Source organism: Eurypyga helias, unplaced genomic scaffold (genome assembly GCF_000690775.1).
Source record: "Eurypyga helias isolate BGI_N326 unplaced genomic scaffold, ASM69077v1 scaffold5900, whole genome shotgun sequence".
Lineage (NCBI taxonomy): Eukaryota > Metazoa > Chordata > Aves > Eurypygiformes > Eurypygidae > Eurypyga > Eurypyga helias.
The window spans coordinates 8,174-29,687 of record NW_010223731.1 but is presented as its reverse complement, the minus strand read 5'-3'; the positions used below and the strand labels follow the sequence as shown (position 1 = coordinate 29,687).

At 39.7% G+C, this 21,514-nt stretch overlaps 1 protein-coding gene across 1 annotated transcript; it reads left to right on the top strand.

Moving 5' to 3' along the window:
* Nucleotides 1–548: 548 nt before the first annotated feature.
* RAB38 (RAB38, member RAS oncogene family) lies at nt 549–20,033 on the top strand. Its single transcript, XM_010150219.1, has 3 exons — nt 549–787; nt 8,437–8,717; nt 19,805–20,033. The coding sequence occupies exons 1-3, from the start codon at nt 583–585 to the stop codon at nt 19,955–19,957; spliced, it is 639 nt and encodes a 212-aa protein (XP_010148521.1). The 5' UTR covers nt 549–582; the 3' UTR covers nt 19,958–20,033.
* The last annotated feature ends 1,481 nt before the right edge of the window (nt 20,034–21,514 follow it).

Sequence of the window (21,514 nt, the reverse complement as noted above, 5' to 3'; positions counted from 1 at the left end):
AACTGCATTCACACGGACTTTCATTGATTAAAACCAAATCACATCCAAAGTTGAAGTCACACTGGATTAATTTTTGCACTTTAATGGAGGCGTGAAACCTCTGAAAGCATATTTCTGCTTTTTTACAGTGACTGGCACTTTAAAGATGCCTGGAAGCAACCATAGGATGATAAATTGTCACCAAGAAGACAGTGATTTAAAAAAAAGTATGTAAAACTAGTGCACAACAGAAACACTGTCCTTCCAGCGAGGAGCGAAACGGACCAGGACTGTTGCATGAATTTTCCTGCGGAGTCTTTAGTAGCCAGACTAATCCCAGACACACCTCATGCTGACCTTTACACACAAGCGCACAAAACTTTGTGGGAGACTTTCTTCCCCCAGCCCTCGCTTACTTCATCTCCCGGCAGGGCTGCCTGCCGGACCTGGTGATCCTGCTTCCGTACAAAGAGAAAGAGCCTCCACCTACCTTCTCTCCTTCCCTCCCCGGTTCCTCACTCCCTCTCTCCCCCTCAGGCTGGCAGGATTCCTCGGGCAGAGCATGCAATCAGTTCGCAGGGAGCAGCCGCAGCCACAGGAAAGATGCAGAAGCACAGTCAGAAGGAGCACCTCTACAAGCTGCTGGTGATTGGGGACCTGGGAGTGGGCAAAACCAGCATCATCAAACGTTATGTCCACCAGAACTTCTCCCCCCACTACCGGGCCACCATCGGGGTGGACTTTGCCTTGAAGGTGCTGAGCTGGGATGCTGAGACTGTGGTACGGCTGCAGCTCTGGGATATTGCGGGTGAGTACCAGAGAACGCTTTGCTCCATCACTCATCCAGGGACAACACAAAATATCGACCCAAATTTGGTTGTCGTAATCTCTAAGTAGGAAACTACCAGTGCCTATGGGGTGAGGGAGAGGAGATTGAGGAGAGAAAACTCTTAAGGGCAGACTGACAATTTGGAGTTTCCCTAAAGCCAGCAGACCCCCAAACAAGGGGTGTCCGTGTGAAACCTGCCCTCTCCAGTTTCTCGCAAGCCCTTAGGCACATGTGGGTACAGGGGCACCTCTCTCCAAATGCCCCAATTCCTCCCCTGCAGCTGCTGCTTCAGCTTGGCTCATTACCTGAAGAGATCTCTGCAATGGGAGGGAGAGCAAGAATTTCTTGTTACATCTATTTAATTTGATGGGGGAGATGAGGGATTCAATAAGATGGTTAAAATTCTTTCTACAGTTTGAAAAGTAAGGCAAAAGTCTCCCTGAGTTATCAAAATGCCTTCCTTCTTCCTTTCCATCCTCTCCTACCTTTCTTCCTTCAGCCCAATGAAATGTAAACAACTTCTGACATGCTTTGAAAAGTGTTTCCATTTGGCAATAATCCTGGTTGTTGTTAAAAATGTGTTTACTCATGTTTTCTTGTCCTTATTCCAACATCAAGCAAAAAAAGATAATTTCCTCTGTGCGAGGAGAAAGAGAATAAAGAAGTCCAGCTATCCTTGCATGCTTATGTAATTAAAAATACTGAATCTGACATGGACATGGACATGCTGTCAGTGCTTCAGAGTTTTTATACTTGGCTTCCATTTAAACCCCTAACTTCTTTTTGGCACCCCCCCCTTACTAAGAATTAATCATTTTTTATTCCGTCCACAAAACAAAAGTTTATTGTGATGGCATATTTTGGATGCTATAAGCAATCATTTTTCATTTAGTGTGTGTAGGAATCCAAGTGCAGGTGTAACACAATAGTTTACGGCACAAAGGAAGGCGTTAAAAAAACCCTGTTCAATTAAGAAGTTACATTTGTGAAGTAAGGAATAGAGGTGAACATTATATCAGCTGTTAGGCAACTGTGCCAGGCTGTGGCCTGAGCTGTGGGTTCAGTGATCTAGTCTGGAACAGCACCCAGTAAAACTAGTGAAATGAAAAATTCTTGGCATTCTTATTGGCAGAGGGAGTGTCTTTCTTCTACACTCAGCTGCCTCATGTCTGAGCTCTGAATTTGGCACCAAGTTACTAGAACTTATGCAACAACACGGCTTTATGCAAGACATGCATAACCTTTCCTTTTTTAAACATCAGTATAGTCTTGTGGTTCTGTGATATTAAATACATACATGCTCAGTTTTCTTTAATAAAGGTTGGAATAATGGGGGAAGAATTGGTTTTATAGCTCACCAGTGACAGATTATAACAATAAATACACACAAATCCAGCAAAACTTTTCTGCATGAGAAAAAGCACCTAATAATAAATTCTGAATGCACCAGGGACTTAAAGAATGTATTTTGCATGCCTTGTTTCAGAGATTTATTACACTACTAATCATGTGCTGGCGGATCATATGATGTAGCTTTCAGTCAGGCTGCAGAAGCAATTACACCAAGTTGTAGTACTGAATGACTAGCATGCTTTCTGAGTTATCACACATGACAGAGAAAATTACAGCGTAGTACTAAATTTCGTATGAATTGCTCAATTCAAGGCATCTCTGTGAAGGTCAAGACAGCGGACGGTAACAAAAAGTGTTGCTGTCTCAGTTTAATGACTCCTGTGTAAGGAGATTTAGCTGTTGATGCCTGTACATAGAAAATAAGTTCTGTAAGCAGCATAGTGAGTTCATTCAGATCAGGGTGGTGCTAGCATAGAATTGATCAAGAGTAAGGCTTGTGAGAAAAAAAAAAACCCACATTGTTTAAAAATGAAAGCAAAGTAAAACTGATTGCAATTATGGAGGGAATGGAAGTGTTTTATTCTCTCTGTGGCTGGTCATACCTGACCACTTGCAAAACACAACAGTGACGGTAAGAGGGAGGCAAATAAAATATCTGATCTCAACATCCTCTCTCTTTTTGTAGAATCTCTGTATTAGGTTATGTTTAGCTTTGGGGCTAAAGCAATACATTTTTGGTCTTTAGTCAAGCTGAAGGATATTGGCTTAGCATTCAGGACATTTTGAACTGAAGTAAATAACTGCAAATGTATCAATAATATTTCATATCAGTATTTATATATGAATAGTTATGTATATGTGTCAGTATATTATATCAGGTATCACATTTTAGCTCTTACATCCTCTCCTCCTCCTTCATTATACAGACAGTGAACTTACTACTAAGTGTAATGTGTACTCTTCTTTGCCGTTCACCATGTGTATCAGTGGATAATAAATTGTTTAACAATCTAGAAATAATTTTATCAAAAATGTTTTGAATGAAACTTGTATCAAGCTTACCTATATTATTAGTAAGATTTATACACCTGGTGATTTCATGGGAGGAATGACACACTCCAGCCATGGTAGGACCAAGCAGTTTACCCTTGTTTACCCTTAGAGACCTAAGAAGAAAAAACAAATTTAGTTCATCTTATGCCATCTCATGTCATAGTTAAATGTAGTTTATATTTCTGTAACATGTTTTTGTGCATTCTTTAATTTGGTAAACAAAAACTATAATAGGATCTAGCAGCCAAATGCTGCAACTGCATTTATTTAGAGGAGAGATAAATGCTGAACAATAAGGATGACTAAGCATTAGAAAAAATAAGTCAGGGATAAGGTAGGTTCCGGATCATGTATTATTGCATTAAGACTTGCATTTTTTTAACAGATACTGTATGCCTGAAGATGTGGGTGTTAGACAGAAATAATTGGACAAAACTTCATGGTTTATGATGATATCTGTAACAACACACTGGCATTAAAATCTATGAATTATGTCTGATCCAGCGATGTGCTTAAAGTTTCAAGTGACTTAGCTTTCAGTATTGTGTGTGGGAGTAGATATGCATGGTAAAATTCTCCTTGTCTTTAATTTCCTCTGAAATGTTCCATTTTATTTCATTGCATTGTCCCACATGCTCAGTGTTGGTGTTCATGTTCCTGTTAGTGTGTGCCATCACCTCTGCTGCTGTGTCATACGTCTGTAAACCTTGCTCATCAGTCTTTTTTTTTAATTGCCTTATCTTTTCTACTGTCTCTGTGTGAATGCCCTTTAAAGTCATTATCAGACTGTTAGAAGGAAAGCTTTAAAAGAAACTCTTAATCCTATTTTGAACAAGGCTAATGTGGTGTGTGGGGGTGTCCCTGCAGATGCAGCCTGGGACAGCTTTTGAAGAAACCAGCTATTGCTACTAACCAGATCTGGGTGCATTTGCTCTTTGCTTCTCTACAAGGGTGCTGTCAGTGCTACTGTCCGTGCTTTGTGTCCACACAGCCCTGAGATTTCTCGGAAGACCAGTTCTAGTTGCAAATGTAGTGCAGGGAGCAACTCTGTGAGTGCAGTGGAGGGCAGAGAGCAGCACTTCAGAGCCTTTCCCTTCCCTGCTACTTCTTCCCAGCCTTGTCAGCCTCCCCATCATCCCTCCTGCTGTATATGTGTGGCCTGGATCGTTCGTTGCTACCAAAAATATGTTGATTTCCATTTACAAGGCTGGATCTCATCTCATGAAGAGTTAGACCAATGCATTGGAGGCATCCACACAATACCGATGGTGAAAGAACAGTTTCATTTCCTTCCCCTGCAACTTTCACCTTCAGCATCTTTGCACAGATATAGCCAAATATCTCTGCAGTTGTAAAGTTTTTAAGACCGTTATGCTCCAGAAGTAGTAAATGAGCCGTTGACTAATGCCAGGCGCAGCACATCCTCAGTGGTTTAGGCTTTTACTGGCTGCTAAGCATCGCAGTACATATGCATAAATAAGATAGTCACGGTGATTTCTAGGCTAAATTACCTTGAAATTACTGTTCTGCAAACATAAATAAGTCCCTTTCTGCAGTGGTTTTATTTCAGCATAGATTTGTGATGGGATCCATGGGCCAGATCCTGCTCACAGCCTGCTTTTCAACATTCTGGGGTGTTGAACACCACCTCAAGGCTGGCTTAAGTTTCAGTGACCTGAATTAAAGGGTGAAAATTCTGAAAGTTATTTTGAAGTGAAAGGTAAAAAAATGTTTACATCTTCTTCAGAAATTCCAGCTTCTCAGCGTTGGCTAAAGGCCCTCCGTAAAGCATGGTGGTTCCCAGAAGCTTTTGACTCTCAGGATGAGGGATGTTGGCAAAAAGTAAAAACCATTGTGAAACTGGACATTAGCCACTTTTACTCAATTTTTATCTTGCATTATATTTCAGATACTGTGGGTGAGTTGGTGGAAATTATGAGTTTTAGCACTTTACCGTTAGTTTTTATAACCTTTTCAGAGATTAGAGTAGTTAGTGAAAATTGTATATTTCTGTACAAGTCATGGTGGCAAATTTATGTGGGCTCGCCAGGGCCTTGAGGATAGAGATTAAATACCTCTGTACTGAAGCTTATGTGACCACTGTTAAATGTCTGTCCTTGCTGAAAAGATGCCCCCTAGGTAACTCTTCTCAGTCTCTGGCAACAAAGGGACCCTAATCTTAGATACACCCAGTTTAATTTTTGGAACATAAATTAAGACTGCTGAATCCCAACGTAAAGAACTGCCTTAGTGGGCAAAGGCCATCAGACTCATGCGGTTTGATGCCAGATGCCAGTGGCCTTGCATGGGATGCAGTAAAGTACAATGGGCCCAATCAAGCCAACATTTCACAAGTTACTGACCCACTGAAAAATGAAACCCATCTTCCCCAGTCCCACTTGCAATAAAGCAGATTCTAATGTTCAAGGCTGCCTGCGAGATATCACTGAATACCTAATGGTTGATCTATTTTCTAGCCTAATTACTGCCTAAGCCATTGTGTTGCTGAAAACCTAAGGCCAGATTCTGACACCTTTAATACATCAAACAGTGACTATTTTAATGAGTAATTCTGCCAAATGAAAATGTTTTAGGGACCTCATCTATTAAGATAGGTATCCGTTCGCATAAGGGAGCATCTTTGGGGAAAAAGAGTCGTCCTGGACCCTTACACACAGTATTTAGCTCTCCAAGCACAATACTAGAGATCACTTTTGTTCACAATGTAAATTAAATAAAAGTAAAGTCATTATACAAATGAGATAAAATTGTCTGTGGTTTACAAACCACCTCTTTCTCCATTCAAAATTGCGTAATGTCTTTATGCCAAGTATGTTCATATATTAATTGCAACTGATAGGGGAAAAAGACCACTTCAAAAAGGGTTTAGGCACTTTATTCAGCCAGCAGCTTTATACTTTCTCTTTCTTTGAAGTGATTGATAATGGAAATTTGTGAGCTCTGTCTTCCTGTATAAAGCTGCTTTTACACACACGGTAGCTTTTCTGTGCAGTAAAAAAACCTAGGTATCTGCAAAAGCAGCTGAAAGCAAGAGGAGGAATCCGTGTCTTATCATTTGTCAGAGACTTTGTGAGCCACTACAAGCCAAGAGATGACATTACAGGAGCCTTTATTCCTCTAATAACTTTGATTGTTTGTGATGAATGATTTTATACCGCAAACTAATAATTTAGTTTTTGTTCTATGACAACACATCCCACGTATCTTAGCGATCTGTGTCCCAATAATTATGTATAACGCTCAAGTTTACCTTTTCTTACATCATCTACATCTCATCTGCAGTGCAAGCATCTCATGAACTTTGCATGAGAAAAATAATGTACCACTGAAATACAATATGCATCAACAACTAATGGTGTTGCTGCTTGCCTCACTGCTAAGTTTCTAATCAGATCTTGACTTTTGTTTGAAGGCACGTTCTTTCAGATGAAAAAAAAAAATTGCTCAACAAGGGGATTATTGAATAGCACATGACTTAGCCATTCATCTGATTAACCCACTCATAGGAATCATAAGACATTTTAATAAAGCATAGCCATAAGAAATTTTTGATATGACCACATATTTCCAAGAAACTATGTATTTCTATCTTGATTTACCAATGGGACACAGCTTTTGTTTAAGGTAAAAAAAATCTAGCATGGATGTGGAGAACACAGACATCCACTCTTGGTTTTTGAATCATCTGCATGACTTTCTCCTTGCTGCAACTGTTAGTGCAACAGCTAGTGGATAGAAGCAAAGATATACATCACAAACAGATGGTGTTGACCCCATAAGTGGTCAGTGCTATTTCAGTGCTATTTCCATTAAATATGCGTTCAGTGCGTTCAGTGCGTTCAGTGCTATTTCCATTAAATGAAACTGCATGGCCTAGAGGTCCAGTAATCGGCACTCTTCAGGTCTCAACCCAGCCTCACAGTTGACAGCACAATTTCCACGAGAGAAAGCCTCCACAGGTAACTGCCCCAGGGTCAGAGGCAGACTGCCAATCCTTTTGTCTTCCTAACCTACTCAAAATTATGCACATTGAGAAAATAAGGCTAGAAACAGGTTTCTGTTGAATGTTGTCTGTTTTTGTCGCACCTCTGCTTAGCTATAGGAGCATATGGTTAAATACCAGAGTTGTCTTGCTTAAAGAATGCTGTTGTTGTGAGATGTTTCAGGAATTTATAATTCCTTTTCTGATCACAGCTCAGCAGTAGACATCAATGGAAATTCTATTTTTTACTTCAAGAAAAATTCCGTGTCATTTATTTCCATTCTTGGAAATGTTTTTTCAACGTTCCCGTGAAAAAACCAAACCCACAGCTGATCAACATACCACATCCTGACGTCAAATGTGTTAATTTTTACACTGGTAATCATATAAAATGATAGATATTTACAAATATCCATGTTTGAATATAATGATACATTGTTAGCTCACAAAAATGCTGTAAATAACTTCCTAGAAAACACTTTGAATTCAGCAAATAAAACCATAAACCTTCTGAACAGATCCAGTGTGAAATGCCTCCTCCCAGATCTTTTCATTGGAGAAATACAGTTCTTCATATTGCTACTGCTGTGCTCTTTCTTAGAACATTTTCCTTGTTTGTAAAGCTTTAAATTCACCTTTCTCACCTCTCTGTTTTCGTTTGCCAGTAGAAGTAAATTCATGACTCTAATGCCCGGTGTGGCTCCAGGGCTTAATTATGTTACTGTTGATTATGATCACTTGCATGAGAATATGCAGGATCCTCTTCATGCACGAGCAGATCAACTGTGTTAGATGTTTCCCACAAAATACGATAGTATCAAGGAGTTTTCAATCTGGTACCTAGATTTTTTGTGACTCCTGTTTAAAGTCCTGCAATGTACACCAAGACCCTTGGTACTGTCCACAGACCTAGAAATCCGGCAGCTTAATAAGGCTGTGCACTGGAGTTCAAACTTGTCATGAAGTTATTGGATTTCCTTGGAAGTTTGCTTTAAAACTGTTTTTCCTGCTATACTCTTGTATTTTCATACAAATGAGTTTAGCATGGTCCTTATCATTATTTAGACAAAGAGAAGCTTTCCAGAGACATACAAAATGAATTCCTACCTTCACTAATGTTCCCTTGGAAAACGTGCTGTGTGAAATACTGACCTAGATTGGAAGCAGTCATTTTTACAAGGTGGTGATGTTTTTTTCCCTCCTACTTTCTTCATCACAGGTCAGGAAAGATTTGGAAATATGACCAGGGTGTATTACAGAGAGGCCATGGGGGCCTTTATTGTCTTTGATGTTACGAGACCTGCAACGTTTGAAGCAGTGACAAAATGGAAAGAGGATTTGGACTCTAAGTTGGTTCTTCCAAACGGCAAACCTGTGCCGACAGTCCTCTTAGCAAACAAGTGCGACCAGGGAATAGACGTTCTTATGAACAACGGCATCAAGATGGATCAGTTCTGCAAAGAGAATGGGTTCGTGGGCTGGTTTGAAACATCAGCCAAGGTAACAATTCCATTTCTTTTTAAATGTTTCTCCAAGTACAGAGAAGTTGGTTCCTAAAATGTTTCGGTTGGTCAAAGTGTGTACCTGGCAAAGCACTGCTCTTGGTGGAATGAATTAAAGATGAATATGTAAATGAATACATTTATATTTCTTTTAGGCCTTTTACTGCAAAGCAAGTTATATGCAACATTCTGAAATGCAGCTGCTCTAATAGATAGGCCGACAGTGAAGTATATAACTGGTCAATAACTTATTGTGTAATAGCCTGGAGAGGAAGATGACCTTTGGTAAGGCACAAAAGCTACCTCCTATGAATGATATGAGGATAGTTTTCATAATTCTTAAGCATGAATATTATCTCAAAATGTTTATATAACCACTTTACCTGAGAAATGCTGATTTGAGACAATCGCTGTATTGTTTTAAATTCCAGAAAAAGAGTCAGTCTGTCATAGTGCTTATACAATGCTTACTGTTTTGAGCTCTCATTCTCAAAAGCCTTTTGAAAAAAATCACATATCTGGGGAGGAAGTGGTCAAAGTGCCGAATGAGCTGCTCTGAGGTTCAAATCCCGGCCTTGATACTGATTTCCTGGGTGCCTATAGGAAAATGGAGATAAAAATCAGAAAAGGCACAGGGACTTTCAGAGTATTAAGACCCGATTCATCGGTCCTGTATATCAATTTGGAATTTCTCAGATAATCTCCGTGCATGCAAAATTTTGAGATCTGAGAAGTGAAATACTGATTTGAACACAACTGCTCAATGGATATTGTGTTTATTGTGTTCTCCAATTATGAAAACTGGTGTCATCCTTAACAGGTCTAGGGAACATTTGTATGTTTTAAATGTAAACAGTTTGCCTTGACCTAGATTGCTAGTAGACTGGAAGTCCAAGTGCTACATTCAGTCGTTTAGTTTCTTTCAAGCACTTTATGAAAGATACTTCAGAACTTTATGAAAGTTACTTAAGAACTTTTGCAGTGTATACTTGTATTTTACTTTTCTGGTCTTGACTCCTTCTGTAAGCATTAATATTTAAAAGAAATCTCACTTGTGATCAGCAGAAGCAACAGCAGGTGACTAGCAGCATGTCCTAGTCTGCCTCAAGCACTGTACGAACTCTGGGCTGAGACGTCTTTGTGGTCAGTTCTTTCCTACCAAATGGCTCTCAAAAGTAGTGACTGTTTCTTCAAAATGCCATTTTTAGGGAGACATTTTGGTCTAGGTCAGTGTGTAAATTATCTTGCTCTACTTCTCATTCCTGCATCCACAGGACCTGGTTTGAATTCAGGTCTGTGGTTCTCTGCTGATTTGTGCTGGATGAGCTACCACAATCCAGTGTTCCTCCCTAGGATAACCAAACTTTTACTATGGACCAGTGTCTAGCTCTGGAAAAAAGAGACCAAGATCTCTTACATCGGCTTCTTTGTGATAATTATGGCAGAAAGCTAATTACTACAGGGAAAAAAAAAAAAAAAAAAGAAAGCCTAGAGAGGAAAGCGTTCAGAATAGCAGCTACAAAAGAAGATGTGGATAGTTGAGGGGATTATTACTGGACAAATCATTATTATTTGTATAAGAACTACATATTCTGCCCCTTTTCAATATTCTATTAGGTGTCTAACTCTCAGGCCACAAATAGCATGAAATACCTTGTTGTGAGTATATGGCCACACTATATATGGCCATTTCCTTCAGAATTGCTTTTTCTTCTTTTCTGACGTGTACGTGAATCTACATTTCCTGGTGACAAGAACCAATTCACTGCAAACTAAGACCTGAGGGCAAAAACATCACAAAAATCATGTGGAGAGAAATGAATAACAGATTGTTTTAAAATGCCGACATCTAAAAGACTTAGAGAGGGAAGAGGATGGGACATTGTTTAAAGGATACAGAGCCACAGATTCATTATTTTAGCTTTGGATAACCAAAGTCATGCAGCTGGTCACTGCTCTTTGGCCTATAGGGAAGGAATCTGTACCAGTAATTCCATACATCAGTCCCCAGCAAGCACCTATCCACCTCTTAAATAGAACAGCCACATTAACTGTGCCAAGGACTATTGGAGGTCATGACAGAGAATGAACATAGAAAGAAATTCAAAGGCAGCAGAGGGTTTTTACCATGATGATGGTGCCAGTCTTGGGCAGAACTATGGAAGTGTAAAGGACAATTAAACTTTTAAAAAGTCACAACAGAGGAAACTTCAGTCCAAGTTTTTTCTAAGCCACATAGAATTGATAGTTATTTTAAACAAAGGAAATATCTATTTAACTCAGAAACCCAAGCAGTCCTCAGGTTACCACAGCAATCATTTAAGAACAGAAGGAAATCCAGCTATGACAAGTGTTATCTTCAAAAGCCATTGTGAGGGGAGAAGTGAGATTTGAGGACACACAACCATTATCAGACTGGTTTCTGCTGCTGTAGATTGAAGGCTAAGATCTGTTATTCTGCAATCTACGCACATGATTTCCTCACAGAGTTGGAGGCTCCTGACTTTAAAAGGATGCAAAGAAGAGTTATTCCACTAAAGATGGCAGAATAATTTCCCTATTTGGTATAAGTTCTGAACTAAAACCTATATGTTTTTTCTAAACAGAAGTTATTATTACTTCTATTTTAAAATATTGGACATAACATGCATCTGGTATTCTTTCAGCCTAGGGCATATTAAATAATTAAACTCAGATCTGGGAAAAATAAAAATCTAGCTATGGTTGCTATAGAGAACAGAAACTCTTTCCTGCAGCAGAATAACACTGTCAGAGAAGTCATTGTATTGCAGCTAGTAGTTTTAGCAGTTCAAATAAGTAATAACTCTTCTTTGTGGTATCCTAGAATAATTAGATCTCCAGAGGTTTTCTGGAGACGTGCTAGGAAATGTTATAGCCTTCAGAGGAAACTGAAAATGATTTATGCATTTTGGCAAAACAAAGGTGATTATTTATAAAAATACATCTTTTATTTCTGGTTGCCTTGCAGGAAGTATCTTGCTATATATGTACCTACCATATTTCACACTGTCAATGGTTTGAAATTCTTGTCTGTAGCACTGGCAGATTACACTGAAAAACATCACTCTGTTATTCCCTGATGCTGTTTTTCTTAAGTTAACAACTTCAATATAATATATTTGAACCACTTAATGCATTCTCATGTATTAGTTTTGATTCATAGATTAATGTAAAGGAAATGCTGAGTCTGTTCCAATCTTCTGCTCCCTACAAAGACAGAAGAACTTGTTCTGATAGTTTGCCATGTATGAAGGGTCCTGTGGGGCAACAGTACGATGCATTATAGTTGTAAGTTACATGTATCACCATATATCCAGAGGAAATCCTGGTCTCTTTTACATATGATTATTTGGTTTCTTCATATTGATTACAGTCTAAAAGGCACATCCTCAGGTAGTTGCAAAATAACCCTTAATAGGAAAATCTTTAATACATTTCTTTGCCACAGCTGTTGTAAAAGATGCATTTTTTTAAAGGAAGGAAATTTCTGCTTCCTGTCACACATCTAATTATCCAGCATGTGGCCAGAGTAGCTGAGAGCTCCACTCACATATCCAAACCTTTAAACTGTTTTCACTACCATCCCTAGTTCAAAGAGGTGAGATCTTGACTCGGTTTAAAAAGCAGCAATTTTAAGCTTAATATCATTTTGTAATGAAAATGGAATTTGTGCATCAAAACAGACAAGTCAGGCAAAACTAAATGTGCATGAAAATACTTCAAGAATAACTTGAAATACCTTATGACTGACAATAGCTGTGCTGTGATTATGCCCAAGTTCCTTTTTTCCCTGCTGTAATTCTGCCATCAGCAATACAGAATTAGGGAAAAAGACATTCGCTTTTTGTCCAAATTGCCCAGAAGGGCTGGTAGCTGTGCTTTTCAGATCCTTACCAAACTAAGCTAAGAACACAGCTCCTTGTCTGCTGAGCATTGTGGTCTGGAGACTGAATGAGCACTGAGTCGCTGGGCTATTTGCTTGCATCCTATTCAGACCAGACAGGATCTTTCCTCCTCTGGGGAACGTGGGTAATGTGTCCTTTCTGCAGCTTTTGTCTGACGGGCAGTCCACTGTGTGCCGTAGTGCCCAAACGCTGGACTAGGAATCTGGAGTCCTTTTTGCCAGTAACCTACCTGGTGACCTTCAGAAAGTTACTCTCCTCTCTGATCCAGCCTCTTCTTCCATAAAGCAAGCGCAGCAATTCTGCTCGTCTTACCAGTGAGCTCTGTGCACAAACCAAGCTCCTCTATCCCTTGTTTAAATTCTTCTGACTGCATAATTATTGTGGAAGTTGAAAAAGCAATCTATACTGTAGACTTGCAGAGGAACAGGATATGTGTTTTCGATTTCCAGAAAGACAAACGAGGTTTGGACATGTATTTAAATTAGGCTGACACACTACAGCTAATCTGCTGATCTGGTAACAGAAACCAAAGCAATCCATTTGAGACTGCCGGGCTCAGTTAGGGATGTGTAGCTCCCTACACTGCTTTTTTTTATTCACTCCAAAAAAAAAAAAAAGTCCAACCAACCTCACTACAAAGGGATTTAGAAAATAATTCAGCTTCTGCCACAAACCAAGAAATGAAGCTGACACCTAAGGCAGAAGCTTTCAGTTCAGATATACAGTCACTCTGTGCAGAATCCTCTGCAAAGTTTTTTTCTTGTGACTAAAAGGAAAGGAGTTGCTTCAGATCATCCTACAGGTATGAGATCTGTCCTATAGCTCTCTGGATTACTTTTGTGAAATATGTTATTTAGTGTTGGCCAAAAGAGGGCAATTCACAGAATCACAGAATCGAGTGCCAGAGGGACCTCTGGAGGTCATTTAGTCCACCAGTTTTGCTGCAGAATATCCACCCAGCTCTAAGAATTCAATTACAGAAATTATCTTGTCCTCAGGGTTGCAATCGCAGCAGTTCACATCCATGAATTCCATGTTCATGCAGCTGGATGGCTTTTAACGTGTGTGATTGTGTTTTCCTGTAATGACAACCACAGTGGTACGGCACAACAGCTTCAAAAGACTCTGCTGCCAGCGGTTTCCAAGGGAGCTCTGTTGAGGGAGCATGTAGAGCCATTCCCACAGATTCCTTGCTCCAGGGGAGTGCAGGTTAAAACATCCTAAAAGGCATATCCCTGCTCCTGGATTTCAATGCATTATAGAAAAAAAGGTGGCAACTGTGTGATTTTCAGTAGGTTCCCATCTAATACCTGAATATTTAACGATTTGTAAAAGTTGACTTAAGGGAAGTTGGTTTTCTTTAATTCCAGTAGTAGAGTCCAAGATCATGTCTCTAAGTGGTGCTGGCTTAGACCTCCCGCAGTACCCATGTTAGGTAGCTATGCCTTCATACATGTTGTTCTCTACCCTGACTTTCAAGGTAAGGCTCAGAAGCATCAGATTCAATCAGAGAAAGAAAATGCCCAAATGTAGAAAGGGAGCAGTACCAGAAAAAAAGAGACAAATCCAAAATATCTTCATGGCAAAGAAGAATTTTCATTTGGAAGTGAGACAGGCCCCTAAAACTACCAAAGGTCTTTTTTCTTCTGTAAAGAGCTAAGAGCCAGTCTACTCTGAGAGGATTTATTTCATAGATTAAAAAGGAATGCTCTAAATGTTAATGTTCTGTATCTTCATTGGAGCTGACAGATAAGGGGGAAGGCAGTCCAGAATGCAAAGAACCTTGCTGAGCTTATGTACTGCTGTGAATCATATTCAATAAAGTATTTATTTTCCCTTTAGTTGATAGTTTCATTACAAGACTCCAATAGTATTTCCTATAGCAGTAGGTTCGAAGGTTTCAAATCATGCAACTCTAATTCCCTGCCCCAAGTTGCAATTTTTTCCCTAAAACTGCCCTTTGAAAACGTACCTTTGAAGGAGATTGATCTACAAAGCAAACTGTAATTTCATTTGTGCCTTCCAGTGTTCCATTATGGCTTTCAGAGATTGCTCTTTCTTTGCCCTGCTTTTCTTGGTAACAGAATAAAGAGTAGCATGTGCTGATTTTCACTTTTGCATTCTTTCTCGATGGGGTCAAGAGAAAGACTTGACTCAAGTAGTCAGACATCATCAGGAGCTGGATTCAGGTCCTTGCTCTGTCAGACAGTGGCAGGTTGGTGCAGGGTAAATCACCCAGGGCTGGATTCATATCTCAGTTATTGCATCACTGACTATCATAGTGCCTTTTGGGTGCTGAGACAAAAAATTAACGTCTTTGTCACCAACATGGACGGTTGGAGGTAGTGCACCCTCAGCAAGTTTGCCGATGGCAAAAAACTGTGTGGTGGGGTTGACACGCTGGAGGGAAGGGATGCCATGCAGAAGGACCTTGACAGGCTGGAGAGGTGGGCCACTGCCAACCTCATGAAGCTACTCTGCTCTTGTGGGACCCCAGCTCTGGAGACCTTCATATAAGAAGAATATCGACCGATAATCTATGATTCTATGATTGGAGCAAGTCCAGAGGAGGCCACAAAAAGAGTGGTGGAACACTCGTCCTACAAAGAAAGGCTGAGAGTTGAGCTTGTTCAGCCTGGAGAAGAGAAGGCTCCGGGGAGACCTTATTGCAGCTTTCCTGAAGGGGCCTACAAGGAAGCTGAGGATGGACTTTTCACAAGGGCCTGTAGTGCCAGGACAAGGGGTAATGGGTTTTAATTGAAAGCGGAGAGATTTAGATTGGATATCGGGAAGCAGTTCTTCACAGAGAAGGTGGGGGAACAAGTTGCCAAGGGAAGCTGTGGGTGTCCCATCCCTGGAAGTGTTCAAGGCCAGGCTGGATGAGGCTTTGAGCAACCTGGTCAAGTGGAAGGTGCCCCTGCCCATGGCAGGGGGGGTGGCACTGGGGGTTTTTTAAGGTCCCTTCCAACCCAAACCATTTTGTGATTCTATGAAAGCAAGAATAGAGGACTGATAGCAACAAAGGCACTGTGATATGGGTAAGATCCTTTTTGCTTTTGCAGTAAAAACTCTCTCACAAGCCCTGGGAAAGTAAGGTGGTGTGTGCCTACCTTATAATGAGAAGACTTCAAATGATGCTATCTCCCACGTTCCAACAAGCCACCATGTGCTGGATCAGGTTTTATGCAGTTTCCTGTTTGGGCTGCGTTTTTTTTTTCATTTGTTAAATGGCCATAGCAGCATTTCCCTATCACAAGAAAATGCTGTGAAAATAAACACATCAAAGATGCAGTGCTGCATAATAGCAGCCTTAAAATTTGTATAGGTAGACAGACCTTCCCCGGTGTTTGGAGAACTGTGAAGGTAAAAATGCTCTCAGAACAGGCTGGAAAACGAGCTACAACACTACAGGTGCATCTACTGCCATGTCAAAAACATCTTGATGTTGCTCAGAACATGAAAGTGTGTTCGTAAAAAGGGAAGGGAAGGGAAGGGAAAAAAGTCTGAACTGCAGCAATCATAACTGCTGTGGTGTTTTCTGTAGAACAAAAGTCATAAGCGAGATGACAGTTAAGACATTTCAACATAGAGATCCACTAAAATAAATTATTTCACAATGTTGTCTAACCTAAATTTTCTTTCTTTTTGAAAGATAATACATTTTATTTTCAGGCAATATTGGGGTTGTTTCCATGTTTCAGTGCAATTAATAGGGTGCCTGTGATTATTCCTCTCTGTCCAACCTTATGCTCTGATTGTTGGTTTCTTTGCAATTGTTGGGTGGATTTTCACCTGCTCCTTTTTCTCTGCCCTTCCCTAGATTGCCTTTCAACACCTGCTCTCTAAAATTACCAGGTCTCTGGGCATCTGTGTTTGGATAGCAGATCACCTTCTACTGTCCGCAGCTGCTTCGCTGCCTAGGAGAATATTGATTTTTTTTTTTTTTAGGACACACTGTAGGAGGAGAGATGCAGAAATCAATATTTCATTAGACAGACCAGAATACAGCCATGTCTGATCCACAGACCTGGGACATGGAGTAGACACCATAGAATTTGGGTTGTAACAAAAGGCAGTAGTAGCGTCAGATAGGAAACAGTCAAGGCATAGGGCTGGGACAGCGGGAGTTGCTTTGTTGGTCTGAGCACAGGCTGCATGCCACAAGCGACTTAACATCTTGCTTCTCATCCGTCCCGTGTACCAGTCGTCATCTGAACCATGGGAGAAGGCTGGAGCTAGGCACAAGCTCAAAAACAGCTGTGCTGTCTTCTGGGCTCACCCTTCCTCACTTGCTTTGTACCTGAGCAGAAATTTTCAGCCACACAGCTTAGATAATCCATATAAATGTTCAGGACAAGAACATGGCTCTCTGAGCTAACACACTATGGACAGGAATTTTAATTCCTTTCCTCTCATACAGAACAAAAGGCAGAATTTTAATGACATGGGTGCAAATGCTTTGAATAATGAACCCTCGCAAACCAGCACATTTTGCTTGAAGAAGTAAGAGCTCAGACACAAACTTCGTCAGGTGCATCTGAAGGGATGGTGCCCTGGCAGAGAGGAAGGTGGGCATGGACTGAAAAGTAAAAACTTTCCGAGTGGAATGGCCAGAACCAGGGATGATCTCTCTCTGTATCTAATCCCACTTTACAGATATTCAGTAGATCTGGGCAGACACCTACGAGGGAATCAGCAAACTAATTCAAAATTCAATTAATAATGTAATAAGTAATATGGGTCAAATTTGGCAAATAATTTCATTAAGGAGAAAGAGCAATGCAGAAAAAGAGAAGCTTTTAACTGTAATATTCCTAAAACCAAAATATTTTGACTTTTATTTCAAAACAATACTTGCATGTTAAAATTTGGCTCTCTTCTCCCAGAAAGCTGTAGAGGTTTAAAAAGAGGTTTAATAATTCTATTTCACTTTTGAGTTCCAAATGAAGTAAAACAGCGTTGTTTTTTCTTCCTGAATTTTTGGCTCAGGTCTGGCACATGGGCTGCTATCAATTACCAGTGGGGATGAGGGATGTCTACCTATACCCAGTTTATGTTTTTGTGGGCTTGGGTTCCTTCTGCCTTTCCCACCCTTTCAAAATGCTGATCTTAAGCCTGTGACAAGGAAGGTTTCTGTTAAAACATCTGAACGTTAATGAATTTTGGACACAATGTCAGCTAGTCACTGAGACATTATTGAAAAAACGCATGCGGCCATCCCAGGGGAGAAGCTGCACATGGGTAAATGAAATGCTTACCAATCCATTAATAAAAGAAAACAAAATGCAAAGCATTTTTATGTGTGTGTTTGTGCATTTACGAATTCTGTCTTCATCTTTCTAAGCCGTACTGGGAGATATTTTTCACTGTTTATTTTTTCTAATAAAATTTCACAGTGTTCTGAAACAGACTTTTCATACATACTTGAGGAATTCACTTGTCTGGTCTGAGAGCACCACGTGATACAGTAACAGTCTGACATCTCAGTTCAGAGCTGATTCCCAGCTCTGTATTACTTTCTAGGGGTTAATATGTAAATGACTTGTCTAAAGATTTGGTTTTTAACAACCTACTGATATTCTTTACAGGTCAAATTTCAAATATTTAAGTTCACCTGTGTTGCTGAGGAAACCTGTAAAATCTTTGCACTAATTAACAGTTGTTGAAGAAACCTGTGAAATCTTGGCACTAATTAACATTTTTAGCTAGATCCCCAGATTTCAACTCTTTACTGAGGTGCAAAGGGATGGTCAATGGAGTTTGTGGAGCTTTGACGTTTATTCCAAGGGGATTAGACATCAGCCTCACAGAATCCATTACTTCAGCTTTTGATCTTCATATAATTGTGCCGTTTGTACAGAAACACACGTGTGTACTTTGGTTCCTTTTTTATAGCTGAACTTCATAGCTAAACATCTCATCTGACTTTTTTTTTTAAAACACACAAGCAAAGAAATGTTTCACATGTTAAATTTTACAGGTTATTTTCTTAATGATTCTGAATTGATGCTGAGCATTTGCTGAAGGTAGACTTCACAGCATTGGGCATGGGTGTTTATGGTCTCAGTACAGCAGGCTCAAGATTCAGCTTGAAAACCTTTGTCAGTCTTAGATTGCAAATAAAAACATAATCTTTATGGAGCAAGAGGAGTATGTGCACATACGTAAATATACACACACATATTTGCATGCATTTCTATACGTATGTATGTGGGTGTGTGATAGTTTCCCAGAATATAACATAAGTAATCAGTGTCAGTAGTTAGGGTAGAAGAGTGTCTTTTTCCAGAAAGCCTTTTCATTCCACATGTATCGGTGGCTGTCATTTAAAAAAAATCCTTACTCAGTATTCCTGCTTATTTTATATGCTGTACTGAGCTGTGTCTCACTGATCAGGCTGTTTCAGCTTTGCTTATTCTACAGAGCAATGGTTTCTGCACACTAAATGTGCTGCTGAAATAAGGCACATGTAGAAAAAGACGTGCTTTGCCTTTTGTTCTAAACCCTTAGAGTGAGGATTTCTGTCTTACAAATGAAACCACTGGTGATAAAGCCCTTCTGAAGCAGTACGTTGGAGATAACACAGCCTCAACAAAAAATGAGGACTCAATGATATGGAACTTTTACTGTTTTGTGAATAACTTGAGATTGTATCATTTATTCAATGAATCTAGTTCATCACTGGTTTCATTGTGAGCATTGTATACAGAAATCTTTCTGAAACTGTAGGAAAGTCTTTAAAAAATAAGTGCTATTGATGGCTGTAATTGCTGATAGGTAATTAATAATTTGAAAATCAGAATAACTATTAAGCAGTAAAATATGGATTTTGTAGTATTACTTTAGGCATCTGTCTTTAACAACCCTCTGGCATTTGTTTGCTTAGTTTATTGAAGCAATCAAATCACCAAGAGTATGGGGTAATTTGAAGTGATCTTTGTGTATAATTTAAAGGAGATAGGAATTATAATATATTAAAACCCTAACTAACTTAAAAGCTACAGTAAGCATTATTTAATACAGTCAATTTTTAGAAGCTGTGTATTAAGGAAAATAAACTTTTGATGTTGCCTAGCAAAAATTTAATTATGCACAGGAAATATGGAGCATGGTGTAATTAATATTGACTAATCAACCTCTTTTTCTTGTTCACTTGCAGGAAAATATAAACATCGATGAAGCTTCCAGATGCTTGGTGAAACACATAATTGCTAGTGAGAGTGATCCAGTTCAGTCTGTTGAACCAGATATTATAAAACCCCACTTGAATTCCTCCAAGATTGTCAGTTGTTCATCTTGCTTTAAATCCTGAGACTTCCAGACTATTATGAGAGCTGAACAACTATGATTCACAATGTATACTTTATCCAACATACCCAGTCTGCCCAGATTGTCCATAAGCAGATTGCCATTTTCTAAAAAATATACTTAGCTTTTTCCATAATTCTTGACACCTAAAATTTATTATGAGCTGTTCACTGGTAGCAACTATTCAAAACTGTCTTTGGCTACTGGTCAAACAAGACTCATGGTGATGGCTGTGTTTTCCCATTTAGCACCAACAGTGATATCAAAACGTATTTTGCAATGTGGTTTCTGAAAGCTCATATTTTTGATGACTGCAGTAATACTCTACTTGTCCATTGGTCCTCCAGCCCATCTTCTCAATACCCTGACCAGGCAACCATCATCATTACATGCTTTGGTCACCCGTCACACTTGAATGAACTTGTTTCATACAGGGAAAGTGATGATGACAATGAAAATAGAGCTGTTCAGAAAGAGGCAACAAAACTGTTCATAATTAAATATTCTCATTGCAAGTTCAGACTCCTGGATGAAGTGGCAGGACTGAACATAGAATCATAGAATATTTGGGGTTGGAAGGGACCTTTAAAGGTCACCTCATCCAACCCCCCTGCCATAGGCAGGGACACCTTCAGCTAGATCAGGTTGCTCAAAGCCTCATCCAGCCTGGCCTCAAATGTTTCCAGGGATGAAGTATCTACCATGTCTCTGGCCAACCTGTGCCAGTGCCTCACCACCCTCGTCATAAAAAAATCTTCTCTTTATACGTAGTCTCAAACTATGATGTTTTAGTTTAAACCCATTACCACTTGTCCTATCACTACAGGCCCTGCTGAAAAGTTTCTCCCCATCTTCCCTGTCAGACCCTTCAGGTACTGGAAGGTGCTGTAAGGTCTCCCCAGAGCCTTCCCTTCTCCAGGCTGAACAAGCCCAAATCTCTCAGCCTTCCTTGTCATTCAGTTCTCCAGAAGAACTCAGCTTGTGAGAATGAACCCTGATGTAGTTTTTGCTGCCCCTTTCTGCAAAGTTAAATTCTCATAGCTGTTAGAATTGTCTTCAATGTTGTGAAGCAAGATGAAACAAGTGAAGGTTAACAGGTGATAAAACAGGGAATCAGGGGTACAGTCTCACAGTTGAAGCAGCTGAGAGTTTCCAAAAAGGTTATCTAACCTAGAAATCGAGCAACTGCCCTGAAAAGCATTCACTGATTCAGTTCCTGCCTTCATGCCGTATGTCCCTGTGTGTTTAAACTGTGTATTCTGTAAGTCCCTGCATTCATCCCTCCACTGTGTTGATTCTCATGGGAAAATTCGCTCTCCACACTATAATGTAACAGTTCAGCTTTTCAGGAATACATCTGTCTTGAATAGCAGGGTATTTGCTTTCTGAGAACATTCTTCTAAAAATTACAATTTTATGAATGATCATAGAAAGCAAAATGAAACAGTCCTAAAGAACACCCCTGGAATGTGTTCAGGATTTGTGGAGCTGTACTGTGGAAATGAAATGGTTGATTTTCAGAGTCCTACAAAATATACAGGTTGGCGGAGTCATTCAGACA